The sequence below is a fragment of the Aquarana catesbeiana genome, linkage group LG07 (genome assembly GCF_042186555.1).
Source record: "Aquarana catesbeiana isolate 2022-GZ linkage group LG07, ASM4218655v1, whole genome shotgun sequence".
NCBI lineage: Eukaryota > Metazoa > Chordata > Amphibia > Anura > Ranidae > Aquarana > Aquarana catesbeiana.
This window is the reverse complement of record NC_133330.1, coordinates 264,744,729-264,768,142: the sequence shown is the minus strand read 5'-3', so window position 1 is coordinate 264,768,142 and position 23,414 is coordinate 264,744,729. Positions and strand designations below refer to the sequence as shown.

Here is a 23,414-nt window from a genome sequence, read left to right as displayed (position 1 = left end):
AAAAGTGTACATCAGTTGTCTATAACATCTTCTTACACATTTTTTTCCTTACATGCTTTGTGACGGGTTTACTTTAAAGGGAACTGCTCTCACACTACTTTGAGGTCATCAAAGCAAAACTTTGGTGAAAAATGTCCTCTCCATTCTAGAGCGGTAAAGGGTTAAAACATTTTTCAGACTACTTTGTCATCTGTGTCCCCAAAATGATTGGGCTGGTGTATAAATCTACTCACTAAATATGTGGCTGCTTCCATCAGAGCTCGATTACACAGGTGTTTTACTTTAAGGCTGGGTTCACACATGTGCGGTGCGAATTGAAGCTCCAATTTCACAGCTAATTGACAAAGTAGTTATGGACAAGGGAGATTTATTTGGCGGGATTTTTGGGAGTGCCGGCAAAAAAAGAGAAGAAGTAATTTCAATACTCCACAATAGGTATAAAAATAACAAGGTTTTTATTACATACAGCACATAGTTAAAACGTTTTGGTATAAGTTATGTGCACATGTACAAAGAAACATCTAAAGTTGTTCAGCGTTTCATGTCAGTTTTTGGTCAGGATCAGGTCAGGATTGCGTCGGTATCAGGTCAGATTTACATCAGGATCAGGTCAGGATTTTATCCTTTTCACAACGGAATGCATCTGCGAATTAGATGCGCTCCCATAGAAGATAATGTGCTTGCAATTCGCACCGCAATGCCCAGAAAACGCACACGTTTTTTGGGCAATGCGAAGTGTGAATGCAACGCACATATGTGAACCAGCCTCATTCAAATGAACGTATTTTAAAATGTCATGTAAGCCGCAAACAATTCGCATAGGTGTGAACCCAGCCTAAAACTGCAGAAGGAAAATGAGTACAAAATGAAGTTGCTGACCATAGAAAGCAATCAGTCCCCACTGTATAGGATGCAATTCAATAAGTAAATGCAGACTATATTTTATTTTCAATGTACATGGCTTGTAAAACTTTACACTATGATTGTAAACATGCAGGATCTTGTACGCGCTATTTCAAATACAGGGGTTGATTTACTAAAACTGGAGAGTGCAAAATTTGGTGCAGCTCTGCATGGTAGCCATTCAGCTTCTAACTTTACCTTGTTCAATGAACCTTTGACAAAAAAAACCTGATTGTTTTCTAGCAGAGCTGCACCAGACTGCGCACTCTCCAGTTTTAGTAAACTATGCCCACAGAATTCACTTTTCTTATTTCATTTGGACATGCCCACATTCTCCCAGAGCTGCTCAATATGCATCAGCCCAAACTCACAGAAGGCTTGCCAAGAAGATCACACTTCGGTCCTGAGTGGACTCAAAGCCATCCTGGTCAGCTGGTCAGGTAAATAAATGGACTCAAAGCTGGTCCTGCCAGTAGTATATTTCCAGTCATACAGCAGGCCACATCAATCACAACAGTGTAGTTTATTTCCAACACCCTGGCATCACAAAGTTAGCTTCAAGATACAGTTTCATCCATTCTAGAAATGAAATGCTGAACTGACGTGAACATATCTGATATAAAAACAAGCAAGGAGCCTAGATTTATGAAAGCTAATGGATCAGTGACCAGTGTAGCATCCATATATCACCTGTAGCTCCATCTGCTGACGTCAATGCAAATATAACTTCATACTAGACAGGCCTAAAATAAAAGTGTACAGCTGTATTGACTGTATTTTCCTTCTTTATTTTTTATGGTTAAGGCTAAAAAAAATAACATTGTTATTATCATTTAGGGGGAAATTTACTAAAACTGGAGCACTCAGAATCTGGTGTAGCTGTGCATGGTAGCCAGTCACCTTCTAACGTCAGCTTGTTCAATTAAGCTTTGACAATAAGCCCCCGTTCACATCGGCACGATTTGACAGGTCAAATCACATGTCAAATCGGAGCCTGTTTCTGGCAATAGGCGCATCCCAATCGATGCGATACCCACTTTGTGGCGCCGCACCGATTTCCAAAAGTAGTTCCTGCACTACTTTTGGGGCGATTTTAATAGACATCTGTGCACGAACCTGCACAGATGTCTTTCAAGTCGCCCCCGAAGTCGTACTGAAATGCGGCTTTGAAATTATGCGAAATAAATTTCAAATCCGTGTTCAGTGTGAACAAGGGCTAAAACCTGGAAGCTGATTGGTTTCTATGCAGAGCCGCACCAGATTTTGCACTCTCCAGTTTTAGTAAATTCTCCCCATAGAGTTAAGGCCTTTACACACGATCCGAATATCATATGAAAACTGTCGTCCGAGAAAGAATCATACGATTTTCGGATCGTGTGTACACTACTTTTGAGAGCCGATCACGACAGTTCATCCGATATTATTCGACGGGACAAGCACAAAAATTTTCCTCGTACGATACCAGATCATACGATTTTCGTTTAGTCAGTATAGTTGTCGTCCGAAAATACAATACAAATACATTACAACACATGACATCACTTCCGATTTTTTTTTTCTGTTGTACGAGAATTTTCGTGACTTTACCTATTCAATTTCTACTTGCAACTATTAAGCGAAAAAGGTTGTACGATCTGTCATACGATATTCGGATCGCGTGAACGGGCCATAAGGCTGGATTCACACCTATGCATTTTTAGTGCTTTTTGCATTTTGCAGATTTGCACTACAGAACATTTTACATGGTTTCCTATGGGACACATTCTGTAGTGCAAATCTGCAAAATGCAAAAAGCACTAAAAATGCATAGGTGTGAATCCAGCCTTAGTAAACTGTAAAACATTGGGGTTGATTTACTAAAACTGGAGACTGTAAAATCTGGTGCAGCTGTGCATGGTAGTCAATCAGCTTCTAACTTCAGCTTGTTCAATAACGTTTTGACAAAAGAACCTGGAAGCCAATTGGTTTCTATGCAGAGCTGCACCAGATTTTGCACATTCCAGTTTTAGTAAATCGACCCCACTGTGTTTGAACATTATGTATTTTATATGGAGCCAGTGGGTTGGGCTCTAGACACCTTTTTTTCACGTGTTCCACGTTCTCCTTTTTAGTGACTCATCCCACCCTCTCCTCTTTCTTTTAGACTATTCAAATGGCTCTGTTCTAAGTTTCAGTTGAAAACAGAGATTGTGAAATGCTACCCTATACGTAAAGGGTTGGGTATTTTTCTTTGCTTCCAGCAGCTGAATGGAGCAGTAAGGGACCAAGGGAAACATGCGTATGGGCTAATGCAAGGGTTCAAATGTAAAACTGTTGCTATTCCCTACATAGGTTTGCTTTGTCTAACTGCTATTTTTTCCTCTAGATATAAACAGTGTACAGCAAGTGTGTTGCACCTTCCATCGCCTCACTGCGAAGCCTGAAAATGAATGCTTGGTGTACTCATTTGTTACTGTGTATAGCCAAAGGATATTAAAGTGGAGTTCCACCCACTTTTACAACTCTTCAGCATCCCTCACTAAACTGTGCACTGTAAACGAATTGGATATTTTTAATTTTTTTTTTTCTCAGAACCTACTGTATATATGCTGTATTTATTTTTCACTTCCTCCTCCCTGCCCGTGGCGCATCGCATCATTTCCTGTTTGCAATGCCTTCTGGGAAGGGGCGGCAACTTCCTCTGACACTGCCGTTGCTATGGAAACCTGACCTAAAACCTATTACACTGCTTGCGCTGCACTGAGCATGTGCGAGATCTGCAAGGATGAGATCCAGGAAGAAATACAGTCTGGCTTCAGATGCCCACACTTAAAATGGCCACGGCCTGCTTTAAGTTTATAAAATAACAAACTACTGCTATAAACTAACAAAAAGACCTTAGTTTACAGACTAACTTTACTAGAATACATTAAGCTTGTGTATTATAGGGGTATTTTTATTTAAAAAGTATAATTTTGTCCGGAACACCACTTAAAGACAAGGTCAGATCCTACTGAAGTCTATAAAGCATGTAAGGTCAACTAACTCACATTAAGTTGTTGGTCATTTTGGATGAGTGCTGGAAGTCCCCGTGTAGCATATTTTCCAGCTGCCACTTTACAGGTAAGGTGCCATAATGCTCTGTCCAGTAACCAGGCTGGTTTGAGGTGAGGAGAATTAACCAGGTTGTACCCACACTCTGGGTGATCATGAATCCATTTGCTATTGGTAGCTGTAAAATATAAAAAGACATACAATAAAATAAAATAAAATAAATTACACCAAGGCACCATTGTAGTGCAGTAAAACAGCACCAACAAACAGCGCTTATACTATATTGGAAAAATATTTAGTGTTACATATTATGATATTATATATAACTTTACAATGCTTATACATGGGCCACGTATAATTCTCACACTGTCACTTTAGTCAGAGAATTAAAGCGGAATTTTACCCATAACAACTTGATAAAAAATAATTTTCTTAAGCAAGGAAAATCCATTCCTTATTAATAATTATGCTACCAGAATTAGTGTGTGCTATAAATTGTCTCCAGCATCCCGTTTCTTCTTGCTGGAGGTTGCCATTTTGCTGAAGCCCAGAGCCCCTGAACAGCAGTAAATCCTAAAGCAGAACTAAACCCACTGATTTAATAGTTTTTAAAAAACAGTTACATTCCTGGAATGCTAGGATTGCTAACTGTTATATTTGCTTGTGTCTGTGACCAAATTGTCAAACCATCAAATGTCTGGTGTCATACATGATCACATGTGAAGCACCATGGCAATTGCTGATCAAACAGAAGCAGCTTCTTTGGCAGTAAAGAATAGGAGGGATTCATTCAGCTTTAAGGCTGTCAGCAAATCAACCTCTACAAACTTTGCACAGTGCCTAATGGAGAGCAACTGAGCATGTGCAGAGCAAGACAGCGTATTACTGGATTTTAAACAATATAGACACTTATTTTTAATGAATTACATAGCTATACCTGCAAAAGGGGCCAGCTTGAAGTGATCTAGCAGGACTTAAATTTATACCTAAAGTTCCACTTTAAGTCCTGCTAGATCACTTCAGGCTGGCCCCTTTTGTGGGTATTAAAACATTAATAATAAGGCATGGTTCACACTGGTGCGATGCTGGACATTGCATGTGATTCGCACCTCATTGCTTTGCAGATCACATGCGATGTCTGTGTGATGTGAGTTCACATTGCATTCGCACCAAAATGGTGCAGGACCCTATTTTTGGTCCACACTGGAATCGGATTGCATGAGTGTTCACAGTCACACCTATGCGCTTTGATTCCTGCACCATTTTACAGTTCACACTGCGATCTGGGGGTGTCATTAACTTTACATTGACACCCCCAGCGGTTCGCAGATCTCAGTGTGAATCACTATTCGATTCAGGTGTGATGTGGGAACCAGCACTGGATTTGCAGGGTTCTCGCATCGCACCAGTGTGAACCGAGCCTCATTTTCTATACTATTTAAAATCCAGTAATACACTGTCTCAACCTGCTCAATTGCTCTCCATTTTTAGGCACTGCGAGTTTGTAGAGGCTGATCTGCTGACAGCCTTAAAGCAGAATTAAGCCCTCCTATCCTTTGCAGCCAAGGAAGCTTCTGTTTGATCTGCAATTGTCATGATGCTGCACATGTGATCAACTATGTCACCAGCCATTTGATGGTAGACAGTTTGGTTGAAGAAGCAAGCAAATGTGACAGTTAGCAATCCCATTCCAGAAATGTTTTTTTTTTTTTTAAACCGTTAAATCCCCTTTATGATTTACTGCTGTTCAGAGGCTAAATTGCAGCCTCCAGCACACTATAGCAAGGCGCATACATTCAACATTTATAATTATGCTACCAAAATTAAAGAACATTATTTTTCACCAAGTTGTTATGGGTAAGGTTCCGCTTTAGGGCAGGTGTGAATGGCTGTTTAAAGACTACGTGAGACCTGCCTGCATCAGGCTGTGCTTTCCAGACTTGATCAGCACAATTCCAAGATGGTTTGCACTGCACACTGCACAATATGCACACGGTGGGACTCCTGACCTCGAGCAATTAAATAAAGCTATAGAACTCAGAAAATCAGGCTGTGCAAAAACTGTTATAGATTTTTGACAGTGACAGGTGCTAATTTGTTTTTTTTAACTCGTACAAAGGACAAACAGCATTAATATATCTTTATAGGATCACTTTGCTTATCCCTTTCAGGATTCTCACTGCGATCATTAAGTCAAAAGCAGAATCTAACAGGCAAAAAACTAAAACACATCATTTGGCATGTTGGTACCCCGTCAGTCAGTAATTAGTAATTCCCAATCTGAAGGTAATCACAAGCATCCTCCAGCCAGCTAGAATCCTTTCTATTGTGGTTTTGGTTTTTATCTCTCACTCATTATAACCCATATCATTTAACCAGGAGTTCACACATTTCTCAAACTTTGTTTATAGAACTCAAGCAGTTGTACATAAGTGTAAAAGTATGTAAATTCACAATTACAGTAATCATATAAAAAATCTGAGAATACATATCTTTCATAAAATAAAGAAGTGGAACAGTGACAGTCTCATGTGCTTTTGTTACATAAATACATTCAAAAACACTCTGCCATGAAGTTCACATAAACTGAGTGAGGTAGTTATGACTTTAAAAGTGATAGTTCACCTTTTCAGAAAAAAATGAAAAAGTGAACACCCTACACCCTTCCCACCCCCCTGGTCCTTGTTTCACCTACCTCGGTGGATGATACAGTTTCACCTCCCTTGCAGCCGTACTGGTATTTGAAAAGTGCACTGATCTTCTTCCTTCCCCAGAAATGCCAGGACGAATCAGAACAGTTCTGATTGGATCACGCTGACCAATCAGATCCGCTCTAAAACATCCCAGCATACCTAGGGAAATAAGATTAGGAACAGCATAGTTTTCAAACCCCAAGGTCACTGCACAGGACTGTGTGAAACCATCCACAGAGGTAAGTACAGAGTGGATGGGGGGGAGACAGGTGGGTGTAGGGTGTTAAACTTTTCCTTTTTCCTAAAAAGGTAAACTAACTATCCATTTAAATGGAGATACGCAAGTTTGTTGTATAATATACAATTAAATTGATCTACTAACCAACTTATCAGAGGAGTATATGTCATCCTGTTCATTCCTCTGAAGGCATAGTAGGTAGCAGGGTCTGTCATTTAGTTATAACAGCCAGTGAAGAGTTACTGAGTTTAGTATGCAGAAGGTGGAAATAGGTGCCCACAGTTTTGTTACCATTTATGCCCTGTACACATAACCGGTTTTCCCGTCAGAATAAACTCTGAATGTTTTTCCGATGGAGTTCCGACGGAATTCCGCTCAAGCTGTCTTGCATACACACGGTCACACCAAATTCCGACCGTCCAGAAGGAGGTGACATACAACACGTAGGACGGGACTAGAAAACAGAAGTTCAATAGCCAGTAGCCAATAGCTTCCGTCTCGTACTTGCTTCAGAGCATGCGTCGTTTTTGGTACGTCGGAACAGCATACAGATGAGCAGTTTTCCCGATTTTCCCGAAATTCTGAACATGTTCTCTTTCTAGGTCCGTCAGAATTTTTGACGTAAAAAGTCCGACAGGGCATACACACGATCGGAATATACGATGAAAAGCTCCCGTCGGACTTCTTCTGTCGGACATTGCACTCATGGGTACACGGCATTAGTCTTTATTATGCCTTTATTAAGTTTCAAAATTACAAAAACAAGCTTACACAATAATATGAGTCTTAGTTAGATTGCATTATAATTAAGGTAAGCCTTATAAAAATAAATGATATAACTAACAATCTGTCCCTGCTATAACTATATTGAGAAACACAATATCCAAGCCATGAAGTAGATTAACCAGAGAAGGTCTGGCAGATTGTCATAAGGTGGGGATCCTGCTAAGAGGGATAGGTGCCCACATTTTTACATATGACTGTATATACAGTACATGAGTTCTCACCTGTATGGTTATATACAACATCAGTGATGCACAGCATATCCCACTCTGTTCTCATCTTGTGCACTAATTTTCCAACATCATTCCATGTGTATTTCTTCCCTGGCCTGGAGAAATCAGGATTCAGCTCCAATTGGTTAGCCAAAGAATAACAAGATCGTGATTTACCCAGAGTCTGGAGGGGGGTAAAGTGCACCATGTTGTAACCTAGAATGTATTAAATGAAATATAATAAAAATGATAAATAAAATATGTAAGCGCTTTATTTTTTTATTATAAATAAAACACATTTTATTCTGTGATTTGTACCATTTAAAAAAACACTAAGGATAGGTTCACACTTGTGTGGCTCTACGAGCCACGTTTTGAGTGGGCACAGCAGCCCATTCATTTGAATGGGCTGCTATGCTTCCTGAAAAAGCAGGAAAAAGGTCCCTACACCTTTTCTGAAAATGCAGCCCGCATGAAAACTGCAAGTGCAGTGTGGTTCCCAGTGTGGGGAAACCATGCTGCAGTTTCCATTGCGTGGGGGTGCCATTAGGATGAATGACAAACCCATGCATCTCCTAAACTGCTGAGCACTTTTTGCCTGGGGCTGATTACGGGTGCGGGAACAGGTGTGGTACCGCAGCAGCAACCACCCGCACAAGTGTGAACCTAGCCTAAAATTATGTATTTAATCGAAAACATGATTTAAGTTATTTACTAATAGAATAAAAGCACTTCTCTTCATTTTGGTTATGTTTTTAATGCAACGCTACAAATACAAGCAAAAGCCTAATGAAAGCAACAATAATAACAAAACACTGTGCCATCCAAAAAAAATTCAAACAATGATTTCCAAATCTTCACAAATGCTTCATAAACTAATGTCAGAAGCACAATAGCAATACCCATACAATCCTATGGGTAGCACTTAAAAACAGGGCTCAGGGAGACATTTTCCTGCCCAGAGTTGGGCAATCTCTTGAAGTGATAATGAGCCTTTCCAATGGTCAGAAGTCAGCTTAGTCCTAAACAGCCAGAATAGACAAGCCAGCTTGTGGAGTGACCTCCAGTAGTCTCTAATGTAGTGGCCTACATTTACCATGGCAAACTGCAAAACGTGGCAAAAACATGGCACATTTTTGCGTCTTCCCGTGGCCGGCGGTCAAAAGCGTTCCTATCCTGAACGCGATTCATCCGCATTCAGGAAAGGGAGGTTAAGCTCACCTAAACATGGTAGCTACTAAACTCTGCTAAAAGCCTATGTGTACATTGACACATAGGCTTTTATGGAGTTGAGTTTGGGAGCTTTGGCAAAAAACGCCAAAAGCTCCTAAATTCAAGTTTAGGAGCTGCCAGTGTAGGGTACTGTACATGAAGCCTAAGGCTGCATTCACACCTGGGCATTTCGAGAAATGTGGTGCGGTTCTGCTGTGATTTATCATGCGCCAAACCACATTGCATGAAGCTTGTCTCCTAAAAAAGGATCTGGAGCTTTGAGGCGACAATCATGGCTGAACCACACTGCGTTTTAAGGTGCCATTAAAATTCCCCTTGTGATTCCAAACGTCCAGGTATGAATGCAGCCTAAAGGTTTCCAGTTATCACTAAGATTAGGCCTAACATGTAGTTATTACTGTGGTGTGGCAATCAGGCAGAACATAAATAGAACAGATCTGGATCTTTACAGGAAAAAACAAAATAATACTATACTATTTCCAATGACCTCAATGCACAAGCTTAGATGCTATTGTGTAAAGCTGGCAACTTGCTTAGCAAATTTCTGCCAGTCCCTTATGAACCAGATGAAATCCTTTGATCTGAAAACTGAAGGAGCCAGGCAGAACATTGCTGGCCCAACAGTGGCTGCAGTCAATCAGCTACAGCTACTGCCCAGGTATTCTGACAGCCGCAGGCGCTGGCTGTCACAATACAATAGCTGGCTGGGAGATTCGTCCTTCCACAGCTTTTAGCATGGATGGGGGAATCAATGCATTTCTATCCCAACTGTGTATGGCCAGCTAAAGCATTCAATTCTATTTTACAGGGTATGAAATGCTTATCATTATGATTATCATTATTGTTGCATGTCCTATATTTTTTTTTTGGGGGGGGGGGGGGGTTGCACTGCAGGCACATTGGGAGAAAATGATCTGCATTCAATAGCACTCCTGCCAATATTTTGAAGAGCACATGAAGTGTACTGCAGCCAGCATCTCCATTTTGTCTTTAATGCATTGTAATCCATGTAATTTCATGCATTTTTTTTTCAGCACAGCTAAAAAAAACTAGCCTTGAGGGCCTTCGAACATCATACCTACAGAGTGGCAGCGAGGTCCTATAGGCATGTAGGTGGCACAGTCCTTTCACAGCAAGGTCTCTTGGTGCCACTGCCCCTTTGCCACCCCTGACTGACAAACCAGTAAAAGGAATAATAGAGCCATTGTCTTCAAAGCAGAAACAGTCTTTCTGTCACTGGGAAAACAAGACAATGGCTTGTTGATCAGCAGAACTGTAATACCTGACTCCTTGGCAACTTTCAACCTGTCTTCCCATTCATCAAATGGCCCCAGGCATTTTGCAAGAAAAGTCTGAAGGGTGATACAATCCAAAGGGAGAATGCGGCTATCAGCTCCAATTCTCAAAACTGGATCCACTACAATGTAACCTTCCCCACTCTTCTGTCCACTGCAAGAGAGACAGCACACATTATATGGTTAATCGTTTTACAAGAATCAGTCAACAGACACAATATAATATACAGTGACCTAATGGGGCTGATTTACTAAAACTGGAGAGTGCAAAATCTGGTGCAGCTGTGCATGGTAGTTTCTAACTTCAGCTTGTTCAATTAGGCCCCTTCCACACGGGGCGGGCTCCATTGGGAGTCTGTTTGCTCAGAGGGGAACCCTTTTTCGGGCATTAGCGGGGGGTTAAAAGCGCCCTGCTAGTGGCCGAAAAGCGCCGCAAAAATGACGGTAAAGCACCGCTAAAAATAGCCGCGCTTTACCGCCAACACCCGCCCCAGTGTGAAAGTGCTCTTAATGTCTAAACCCCTGGCAACATAAGTGAGTACACCCAAATTGGGCCCAATTAGCCATTTTCCCTCCCCGGTGTCATGTGACTCATTAGTGTTACAAGGTCTCAGGTGTGAATGGGGAGCAGGTGTGTTAAATTGGGTGTTATCGCTCTCACTCTCTCATACTGGTCACTGGAAGTTCAACATGGCACCTCATGGCAAAGAACTCTCTGAGGATCTGATTGCATTTCCATGTTCTGTGTACTATGGGAGACCAGATATAGTGAATGCAGGTTCTGGGTTTAGTAACACTTTAAAATCTATGTGCACAAGATCCCCTGGGGGATTTATCAAGCTTTTTTTTCTTCTGATGATAGGTCTTCTTTAACCATTTGCTGGCCAGCCGCCATCATTGTACTGCGACAAGATCCCATAAATCGCCATAGGTGTACATCGGCTTGGGAACTCGCTTTTGTGGTTGCGCGCGCTCCCATTGGCCAGCGGGGGAGCCAATCAGCGGGTCCGGCGGACTCAATGTCCGCCGGCCACCCGCAATGGTTCCCCACAGTGACAGAACGAAGATCTGCCTGTGTAAACAAGGTAAATCTCAGTTCTGACAGGGGAGATCACACAGATCTGGTCTTTCTGCTATGCAGGAAGATGGATCCGTGTGTTTCCCCAGGCACACAGTCCCCCATACAGTTAGAAAATACCTGCAGGGAACACATTTAACCCCTTGATGGACCCTGATGTTAACCCCTTCCCTGCCAGTGTAATTAGTACAATAACAGTGATTATTTTTAGCACTGATTACTGTAATATGTCACGGATTCCCAAAAAGTGTAAAAAATGTGAGTTAGGTGTCCGAGCTGTCTGCCGCAATGTTGCAGTCCCGCTAAAAATCACTGATTGCCGCCATTACTAGTAAAAAAATACAATTTTAAAAAATGCCATAAATCTATCCCCTATTTTGCGCAAACCAATCAATATACGCTTATTGGGATTTTTTCAACCAAAAATATGTAGTAAAATACATATTGGCCTAAACTGATGAATAAATTTGTCTTTTTAAATTTTTTTGGAAAATGTTTTATAACAGAAAGCTAAAAATGTTTTTTTTTTTTTTTCAAAATTGTCGCTCTTTTTTTGTTTATAGTGCAAAAAATAAAAACCGCAGAGGTGATCAAATGCCACCAAAAGAAAGCTCTATTTGTGGGAAAAAAGGACATAAATGTTGTTGGGTACAACGTTGCACGGCCGCACAATTGTCAGTTAAATCGACGCCATGCCGTATCACAAAAAATGGCCTGGTCAGGAAGTGGCTAAATCCTTCCAGAGCTGAAGTTGTTAAATGCTGAACATTGGAAATATCATAGACATTTCCTGCTACACCAGGAAGTGAAAGGAAATCTACTGAACGCAAACACAGCAGGAAAATACAGTGCTTAGCAAAAGTATTCACCCCCTTGGCATTATTCGTGTTTTGTTGCCTCACAACCTGGAATTAACATGGATTGTTTGAGGATCATTTAATTTACAGAACATGCCCACAATGATTTTTTTTTTTATTATGGTGAAGCAAACAACAAATAGGAAAAAATAACAGAAAAAGTCCATGTGTATAACTAGTCACCTCCCTAAAGTCAATACTTTGTAGAGCCAACTTTTGTGGCTATAACAGATCCAAGTCGCTTTGGATTAGTCTCATCTTACCACATCTTACCACTGGGATTTTTGCCCATTCCTCCTTGCAAAACTGCTCCAGCTCCTTCAAGTTGGATGGTTTGCGCTTGTCAACAGCAATCTTTAAGTCTGACCACAGATTTTCTATTGGATTGAGGTCTGGGCTTTGACTAGTCCATTCCAACACATTTACATGTTTCCCCTTAAACCACTCAAGTGTTGCTTTAGTAGTGTGTTTGGGGTCATTGTCCTGCTGGAAGGTGAACCTCCGTCCTAGCCTCAAATCACACACAGAGTGGTACAGGTTTTGCTCAAGAATATCCCTGTATTTAGCACCATCCATCTTTCCCTCAACTCTGACCAGTTTCCCAGTCCTGACTGCTGAAAAACATCCCCACAGCATGATGCTGCCACCACCATGTTTTACTGTGGAAATGGTGTTCTTTGGTTGATGTGATGTGTTGGGTTTTCGCCAGACACAGCATTTTCTTTGATGGCCAAAAAGTTAAATTTTAGTCTCATCAGACCACAGCACCTTCCTCCATACATTTTGGGGGTCTCCCACATGCCTTTTCGCAAACTCAAAACGTGCCATTTTATTTTTTGCTGAAAGTAATGGCTTTCTTCTGGCCACTCTGCCATAAAGCCCAACTCTATGGAACGTACGGCTTATTGTCGTCCTATGTACAGATACTCCAGTCTCTGCTGTGGAACTCTGCAGCTCCTCCAGGGTTACCTTAGGTCTATGTGCTGCCTCTCTGATTAATGCCCTCCTTGCCCGGTCCGTGAGTTTTGGTGTGCGGCCGTCTCTTGGCAGGTTTGCTGTTGTGCCATGTTCTTTCCATTTGATTATGATAGATTTGAAGGTGCTCCTAGGGATCATCAAAGATTTGGATATTTTTTTATAACCTAACCCTGACTTGTACTTCTCAACAATATTGTCCCTTACTTGTTTGGAGAGTTCCTTGGTCTTCATGGCAGTGTTTGGTTAGTGGTGCCTCTTGCTTAGGTGTTGCAGCCTCTGAGGCCTTTCAAAAAGGTGTGTATATGTAATGACAGATCATGTGACACTTAGATTGCACACAGGTGGACATCATTTCACTAATTATGTGACTTCTGAAGGTAATTGGTTGCACCAGAGCTTTTTATGGGCTTCATAACAAAGGGGGTGAATACATATGCACATGCCAATTATTTTTTTATTTCTGGAAAATAGTTTTATGTATAGATTTTTCTAATTTTACTTCACCAACTTAGACTATTGTGTTCAGATCCATCACATATAATTCAGTTAAAAAAACATTGAACTAAAGGCTGTAATGTAACAAAATAGACAAAAAGCCAAGAGGGGTGAATACTTTTGCAAGGCACTGTGAGGTTGCCAATCCTGAAATTAAACATTTTGGATGAAATTTCACTTTAGTTCCCTGGGAATTATCAAACGTAAGAGATTGTGTATGAAATATAAGTAATTTCAGCATGCAAAGAGTGTTTGATAAAAACTGTTCAGTAAATATTTATTCGCATGGTGACTGAGACGATGAGATATGAAATGAATAAAGGGAGTGACCAACAAAGATTTGTTCGGCTGATTAAACTCTAATAATACATTTTAAACAAGTCACCTTTATAAAACTTCTTATAGTTTGGATTTAAATAATAAAAAAAAAAAAAAATTATGTAACTTCAGAAGTGGAAGGGAAGAACTAAAAAAAAATTTACAGTCTAACTTTCTGTCACTTACTCGTGATCAAAGCGATACTGAAATGAGCCAGCGATTTGGAGATCTAGTTTGCAGTACTTGTCTGAATCTTCTTCCCGGCCATGTGGGTTGTGCCACTGTAATGGATGGAAAGTCTTCCGGTCGTAGGTGCCATTGGGTGGTGGATAATTAGTATATACTGCGACATTCTTCCCTTGCAGAGTTGGACCCAATCTAAATTGTAGCTCAAAGCCTAGAATAAGAAAAGACGGTAACGCTTACTGACCTTATATGAGACACAGCAAAGCTAACCCTGACTGAATCATGAATGTACAGAACAATAGTGTTACAGCTAGCCTTTCATACTGAACAATATGGGGTCTATTTATACAACAAATTGACGAATGTGAGAAGCATTCGCCAATCCTTGACAAATAGCAACCATATTTTGCTTAATATAGTGAATTCCTATGTAGCCATAATGCAGTATTTTTTTCTGAAATACCTCAATCAGAAAAAATACCACATTATGGAGCTGGCCATCATAGGAAATCACTGTATTAAGTAAAATACGCTCAAAATTTGTCAAGAATAGGACACTTATCATTGAGATTTAACCAGATTCTTAGTACCAGTAAAACAAGTTGAAACAACTTCACATATTTATTATTGCATTCTGTATTGTATAAATGACATAAAAGGGCAAGTTAAAGCTGAACTCCAGGCAGAGATAAAAAATCTTAGTTGTATAATAATTTTACAATAATTTAATTAAATGTATTTTTAAATTCAACTAGTGCAATAAATCTGAATTTAACTTAATTTAAAGCATTTGTAAAGCTTCATTTTTTTTTTATAATGAATGTCATACCTGATCTGTGCATGGGTATTGGCCCTGAACCGCCTCTATGGGGTCCTCCGCCGGAGCTCCAGGCTCCTCCCATTCTCAGTGTAACACCTAGGAAGCCACTTCTCTATAGACACATATAGTGCAGCTTGACCCCACCCCCCTCTCTCTGCTCACAGGATTTGATTGACAGCAGAAGGAGCCAAAAGCGTCCACTGCTGATTCTCTGTCCTGTGAGGAGAGAGAGGCCAGCGTGGCTGCAGACGAGCACAGCAGTGGATCGAGAGAGGACTCAGGTAAGTATAGAGGGCAATACTTCCACTGGAACATTTTTTACGTTAATGTATGAAATCACTTTAACCCTCTTGTAACCCCTACACAGCAGCAGACTGGAAGAAGAGACAGCAAATGTAACCAATCAGGTGTCCTGCATTCACATGTGCTCACAAGGAACATGCTTACAGGAGGAGACAGAAGAGAGGTGAACTCATCAGTTTGTTCATGCTTTCCTGTTCAATTACAGCTGGGGGTAGGACTGTCACATAGCTGTGGTGCTTAAATCTGGGTTCCAGGTATGGCTACTTTTGCATAGTTAGATTGGTTCAGCTTAGACCTATGCAAGTTTGCATGTGCCATACTAGCTGATCCTCGTGGAAGCTGGAAATCACTGTAGTAGGCACCTCTACTACAGCGATTGCCACTTGTGTCCTGGTCCTATGTTAAGCCTCCTCTGATTAGATGAGGTAAAGCAGTAACATCACAATCTTTAGCCTGTCCAATCAGAGAACGCTTTGCCAATACTGAAATGGTGCAAAGTGTTCTTTGAAAGGCGCCTGTGCCGAGCAACCTGCTGTGTTCACTCAACAGCAAGGCAGCCGCTTGGCACAGGACTCGGGAGCCGTTGGCAATCACTGTAGTAACAGTGCCTACTATAGTGATTTCCAACCTCCAAGTGAATCAGCCATGTATGGTGTATGCATAGTAACGTGTAACTATGCAAAAATAGCCATACTTGGAATTCAGCTTTAACTGCAGTGGTGTCTGGCAAGATTGGGTAAACGTCAAGACTGGGTAGATACAAATACAAATCCTTTGTCAGGTAAATCAGCTTCCTTATATGTATTTTAAATTATGTATTTGGAGGTTTGCCTGGAGTTTAGCTTATTTACTTTATTAAGTAAATCACACATTGTATACCCAACTTGGGAACCTTGTGAAGCAGAAGAGGTATTCCCAGCATGTTCCTGGCTGTCATTCACACATATAAAGCCTAATGTAAGGTAATGTAACAACAAGCAGAGAGAAGGTTACGCAGCACATGCTTCAGGACTACCCTCCCTTAAATTAAAGTGACCCTGCCGCCAAACTAGAATTGCCCATAACACGTGTGCCTGTGAAGAAGATAGTAAACAGAAATCTTCTTTGCACCTGGCATTACCGAACGTCACTCAGTTGAAGAGAAAACATTGGCTAAAGTCTTCTTCAGAAATCAGCCCTTTTCGGAGTGTCGATCGCCTGGTCCCCCACTGTGTACTGTAGTATCGTAGTGGTCGGTGGGATGAATCATTGCGTGCTGTGGACTGACCAAGAGATCAACGCTCCCAGAAATAATTTCTGAAAACTTCAGACAGTATTTTTTTTAACGGAGCAACCCTCATTAGTACAAAGAGGTGAGTATTTATTTTCTTCTTAGGCCCCTTTACATGGGGCGGATCCGTTTTGACAGACTCCGCCAGCTTAGCGGGGATCGCTCCGTTGATCCCCGCTGAGCAGGCGGATAACAGTCCAGAGATGGACCTGTCAGAGCCCCCCTGTCCTCTATGGGAAGATCGGATGAATATGGACCGCCTGTCCGTTTCATCTGTTCCCACTGGACGGATGGGGAACGTATCGCCATCCGTCTGTTGTGAGCGGATCTTGTCAGATCGGATATCCGCTGACATCCGCCTTCCCATAGAAGTCAATGGGTGGCCCGATTGGATCTGCATGAAAAAACGGACAGGAGGATCAATCATGTGAAAGGGGGCTTATATAGCGGGTAAAATAAGTATTGAACACATCACCATTTTTCTAGGTAAATATATTTCTAAAGGTGCTATTGACATAAAAATTTCACCACATGTCGGTGACAACCCATGCAATCCATACATACAAAGAAATGAAAACAAATAAGTTCAGAAATGAAGTTATGTGTAATAAAATGGAATGACACAGGGAAAAAGTATTAATCACATGAGGAAACGGAGGTGCAAAAAGGCATGGAAAGCCAAGACACCTGCTGAAATCTATCAATAATTAGTAATCAATTCTGCCCCTTGTCAGTGCAAATTATTATAAGCTGGTTCAGTCTCAACTGATGGCCTATAAATAGGCGTTTCATTACCAAGGCGTCACACAAGAAACATCTCATGATGGGGAAAATCAAAGAGCAACCTTATTGTTGCAAAACATAGTGATGGCGTTAGTTACAGAAGTATTTCAAAACTTCTGAATGTTCCAGTGAACGCTGTTTGGGCCATAATCCACAAGTGGAAAGAACATCAAACCGGCCACGAACAGATACTCCTCGCAAGATTTCTGACAGAGGAGTGAAAAGAATTATCAGAAGAGCTGTCGAAGAGCCAAGGACCACTTGTGGGGAGCTTCAGAAAGACCTGGAATTAGCAGGTACAATTGTTTCAAAGAAATCAATAGGTAATGCACTCAACCACCATGGCCTGTATGCACACTCACCACACAAGACTCCTTTGCTGAAGAAAGAGCATGTTAAAGCTCGTTTAAAGTTTTAAAATTTAGACAAGCCTGCAAAATACTGGGAGAATATAGACTGGTCAGATGAGACCAAAATTGAACTCTTTGGATGCCATAATACACGCCATGTTTGGAAGTGAAATGGCACTGTACATCACCCCAATACCAACAGTGAAGTTTGGCGGTGGGAACATCATGGTGTGAGGCTGTTTTTCAGCATACGGTACTGGCAAACTTCATGGCATTGAAGGAAGGATGAATGGAAAAATCTACCGAGACTTGATAAAAATCTGCTGCCATCTACCAGGATGATGAAGATGAAACGAGGGTGGACAGTTCAGCAAGACAATGATCCCAAACACAAAGCCAAGGAAACTCTCAAATGGTTTCAAAGAAAATAAAGCTGCTAGAATGGCCAAGCAATCACCTGACTTGAATCCAATAGAAAATCTATGGAAAGAACTAAAGATCAGAGTTCATAGAAGAGGCCCATGGAACCTTCAAAATTTGAAGACTATGTGGAAGTGTGGAAGAATGGGCCAAAATCACACCTGAGCAATGCATGCGACTAGTTTCTCCATACAGGAGGCGTCTTAAGCTGTCATTACCAACAAAGGATTTTGTACCAAGTATTAAATACATTTCAGTTAGCATGTTCAATACTTTTTTCCCGTGACATTTAATTTTAGTACACATAACTTAATTTATTAAATTATTTGTTTTGGTATCTTTGTATTTATGAATTACATGGGTTGTTACCGACATGTGGTGAAAATTTCATGTCAATAGCACCGTTAGAAATATATTTACCTAGAAAAATGGTGAAGTGTTCAATATTTATTTTGCCCTATGTGTGTTTAATGGGCACTTTTCAAGTAATCCTCACCTGATGAGTCTCCCAAATAATTAAAAAAAAAAAATTATATATATATATGTATATATATATCTGTAAAAAATGTTTAAGATTTCTCCTATCCTAAAAGCACAACTGGACAGCAAATGACTTTCACTTTATTGTAGGATAAGTAGATGACACTGAAAGGTCACCTCCGGGCCCCATTCCAGCCTGCTCACTGCACTGTCTGCTAATATTAGCTTGTCCTGCAAGGATATATGCCATTGGTGTCCTGTTTCTGAGGGCGATGACACCAGGAATATTTGTCTTAAATTAGCTTGGCCTTTCACCATTCAGGAGTTGTCGGCAACGTAAAAAGCCTTACATAAGGTCAGGCAAACTCCATGCTTCATATATTACTTTAGTCACACAGGACACGTGAACGTCATACAACAATGTAATATTGTAAGACATCTGTCGCTTAGAAATATAACTAGATTAAGCAATCAAACAATGTATGCCCCTAAATATGTTTTAAAATTAAATATAGCAATCTGTAGCACTGCCCAGAAGGTACAGAAAATACAAATAGTTTTACATTCTATAAAATTTTCACCCTAAATTTGCACATTAACAAAAGGCAAAACGTATTCAGGTAGAGGAAGAATGAAGATGCAGGATTTGAATCATTGGTACCATTCAGTAAGGCACTGGCAAGTTATCGTCATTAGATGTAGTTCTCACTAGACTCCGGAAGTTGGACAAAGTATAGAATCTTGGCAGCCAAGGTGTCACAAATACCTACAAGCTGGCACAGTATGTTGTAAGTAAGGTGATTACAAACAATCAATGGTGGCCAGTGGTCAATGCATGATTCAGATGCAAAATAAGCATTCCAATGAACTATGTTCCCATAAGGCAAACTAGCACATAAGTGTCTATAGAGAGGGTAGGACTTATGCAAATGCCAATTTGTCTCTTAGAAAATACCGTAATAATTTTTTAGGCAAAACATATCCTAGACAAGCCTTTCTTAGCCAGGGTACCCTAATTAGCGTTCCTTAGGTTGGCCATACACAGTGCAAATCTCTTTCCTACAACCACGGGTTGCAGGAAAGAAATTTGCTCGATTCCCCGATTAACACAGACAGTGTTGATGCGGGAATCCCTCCTGCCGAGCCATTGTCTTCTCCCGGCAGGGGGGTGGGGGAAGCCGTCTCAACTGGGAGAAGACAGTGATTATTGCAAGTGGCTATTATAGCAGCTAGCAACAATCGCAAGTAAAATCCATCAGGCTAGTTGTACCCAAGTTGATCGATCAACTTGGTATATTCAGCCTGCCCATACGCGGTTCGAATCTCGGCCGCTTTCTGCTGAGCCAGCCTGCCTAAGACAAGGTGGGGGAGGGAGTTTCTGACTTACCAAAAAAAAAATAAGAAGCATTCTTCTCTTGAATCATCACACTAATGTACTGTAAACTGTAACCACAATAATAATTAAGAGGTACACCTTGCTGTAAAGGCCAGTTATAGGTTAGGGTGGTTGCCACTTTTTTGCACAGCTGGTTGATATGAATGCGGGGGACGCACTGGATGCCTTTACCGCCATTGTGCTTTTGCTGGGTATCACGTGTGTTCCTGTGTCTATAAGGAGGGGTGGGCTCCCTCCAGGCACACCTGCCCTTAATCTATCTATTTCTATATGTGCTCCTACTATGGAGGCTCTGGAAATGTAGAGTTAGGACCGCAGTATATACAGAGGATCCTTGACGTGGGCACTGCGGCTTAAGCATATATTTGCAAATGTGTGTAAAAAAAAAAAAAACCTCTGTTTTTAACGTAAACTTTTAGATGGGTCAATTTGGTTGCTTTGCAGGTTGGCCGGTAAGTGTGTTTGGAAATCCTTTGTTTATGATGTGCATTATCTTTACATGTGCACCTTACTGCAAAGGCCAGTTATAGGTTGGGGTGGTTGCCACTTTTGTGTACAGCTGGTTGAATTGGGTGCAGGGACGCACTAGATGCCTTCACCTCCATTGTGCTTTTGCTGGGCATCACATGCGTCCCTGTGTCTTTAGTGAGGGGTGGGCTCCCTCCAGACACACCTACCCTTAATCTATCTATTCTTATATGTGCTCCTACTATGGAGGCTCTGGAAATTTAGAGTTAGGACCGCAGTATATACAGAGGAGCCTTGATGTGGGCACTGCGGCTTAAGCATATATTTGCAAATGTGTGCGAAAAAAAAATCTGTTTTTAACATAAACTTTAGATGGGTCAATTTGTTTGCTTTGCAGGTTGGCTGGTAAGTGTGTTGGGAAATATTTTGCTTGTTTTTGATGTGCATTGCCCTTACATTTGGTCTCAGGGGTTCCCTGAGACCGTAAAGTTATTTTAAGGGTTCCTCCATGTTAAAAGGGTTAAAAAACACTGTCCTAGACAATAAATTCTTCCCCTAAGCAGGTCTGGTTAAAGGACACTAGGAAAGGCCTACAGACATACAAACATTCCTTGATTCAGCAGTTTACCAATTTTCTCCCTTGTTTGTACAGTAGTACTTTTAAAGACTGAGAAAAGCTGAGAAGGGCAGATTGCCACCCCTTGCCCTATAATGGCGCACATAATAAAAGCCGCTGGATGCTGCAAAGTTACTCCACTCTGCTGACTGCAATTTCCATCCCATTTATAAAGTGTAGCCCATTAAATGGATCCTGCAGTGTGTCATGCAATTCTCTCTGCTCACTGGACATTTTTACAGCTGCTCTTAGGGGCATCTGACTTTTTTTTCCTGCCCCTAAACGCCCCTCCAGGTTAGCCTATGTGCCCATGCACACATAGGCTTTTAGCAGCATTTAGTGGCAGTAGCATTTAGAGGCAGGAAAAAAATACCCAATGCCAGGAGCATCAGAGATTGGGCAAAAAAAAATGCTTGACGCTGCTAGAAGCTGCTAAAAGCTGCTAAATGCACCTAAACGTGCCTAAAAGCTAGTGCTTGAGCATTAATTCATTTCAATGGCCAGAATAAATTATTTATGAAATTAATTAATGCCCACAAGCTTGTAAATGCTCCTAAAAGCTTGTAAAAGCTTTAGGAGAGTTAAAAAACAAAAACAAAAAATAAAAACGTCCTGTGTGCATTAGGCCCAATAGTACATAGAGAAGTCCGTGATGAAAGGAGAGGGTAGTCAGGTTACATAACTGGGCTCTCCTACCTGCTTCTTTTTTCCGATTATTTGAATAATGATCCATTTCCTTTGCAATCATGAGGCAAGTGAGGCACTAAATACATTTGTAAAATATGCTGCTGTGTGTTTCTCCTATCAGGGGAGATTCCTCCATTCACCTTGTTTGTGTGCAAGGAGGATACTATTCGTTTTTTTAGTTTCATTCAGCTTGCTGGCTATGGCCAACTTCATATACAGTATCTTACAAAAGTGAGTACACCCCTCACATTTTTGTAAATATTTTATTAAATCTTTTCATGTGACAACACTGAAGAAATGACACTTTGCTACAATGTAAAGTAGTGAGTGTACAGCTTGTATAACAGTGTAAATATGCTGTCCCCTCAAAATAACTCAACACACAGCCATTAATGTCTAAACCACTGGCAACAAAAGTGAGTACATCCCTAAGTGAAAATGTCCAAATTGGGCCCAATTAGACATTTTCCTCCCCAGTGTCATGTGACTCGTTAGTGTTCCAAAGTCTCAGGTGTGAATGGGGAGCCGGTGTGTTAAATTTGGTGTTATCACTCTCACTCCCTCATACTGGTCACTGGAAGTTAAACATGGCAACTCATGGCAAAGAACTCTCCAAGGATCTGAAAAAAAGAATTGTTGCTCTACATAAAGATGGCCTAGGCTATAAGAAGATTGCAAAGACCCTGAAACTGAGCTGCAGCATGGTGGCCAAGACCATACAGCGGTTTAACAGGATAGCTTCCACTCAGAATAGGCCTCGCCATGGTCGACCAAAGAAGTTGAGTGCACCTACTCAGCATCATATCCAGAGATTGTCTTTGTAAAATAGACATACGAGTGCTACCAGCATTGCTGCAAAGGTTGAAGGTGTGGGGGGGCTCAGCCCATCAGTGCTCAGACCATACGCCACACACTGCATCAAATTGCTCTGCATGGCTGTCATTCTAGAAGGAAGCCTCTTCTAAAGATGGTGCAAAAGAAAGCCCGCAAACAGTTTGCTGAAGACAAGCAGACTAAGGACATGGATTACTGGAACCAAGTTCTGTGGTCTGATGAGACCAAGATAAACTTATTTGGTTCAGATGGTGTCAAGCGTGTGTGGTGACAACCAGGTGAGGAGTACAAAGATAAATGTGTCTTGCCTACAGTCAAGCATGGTGGTGGGATTGTCATGGTCTGGGGCTGCATAAGTGCTGCCGGCACAGGGGAGCTACAGTTCTTTGAGGGAACCATGAATGCCAACATGTACTGTGACATACTGAAGCAGAGCATCAACCCCTCCCTTCGGAGACTGGGCCGCAGGGTAGTATACCACCATAACTACCCCAAACACACCTCCGAGATGACCGCTACCTTGCTAAAGAAGTTGAGGGTAAAGGTGATGGACTGGCCAAGCATGTCTCCAGACCTAAAACCTATTGAGCATCTGTGGGTCATCTTGAAATGGAAGGTGGAGGAGTACAAGGTCTCTAACATCTGCCAGCTCTGTGATGTCATGGAGGAGTGGAAGAGGACTCCA

General features: G+C 41.3%; 1 protein-coding gene across 8 annotated transcripts in view; it reads right to left on the bottom strand.

Annotated features, from left to right (window-relative positions):
* Positions 1 to 23,414, bottom strand: part of AGL (amylo-alpha-1,6-glucosidase and 4-alpha-glucanotransferase) — a 204,577-nt gene that overhangs the window by 86,746 nt on the left and 94,417 nt on the right. For all 8 annotated transcript variants that reach the window (XM_073593290.1, XM_073593288.1, XM_073593289.1 and 5 more), the window contains 4 exons: positions 14,303 to 14,513; positions 10,378 to 10,544; positions 7,875 to 8,078; positions 3,933 to 4,114 (listed from right to left, as the gene is read on the bottom strand). In XM_073593290.1, the coding sequence (XP_073449391.1) occupies positions 3,933 to 4,114; positions 7,875 to 8,078; positions 10,378 to 10,544; positions 14,303 to 14,513 (764 nt within the window). The remainder of the gene's footprint in view (positions 1 to 3,932; positions 4,115 to 7,874; positions 8,079 to 10,377; positions 10,545 to 14,302; positions 14,514 to 23,414) is intronic.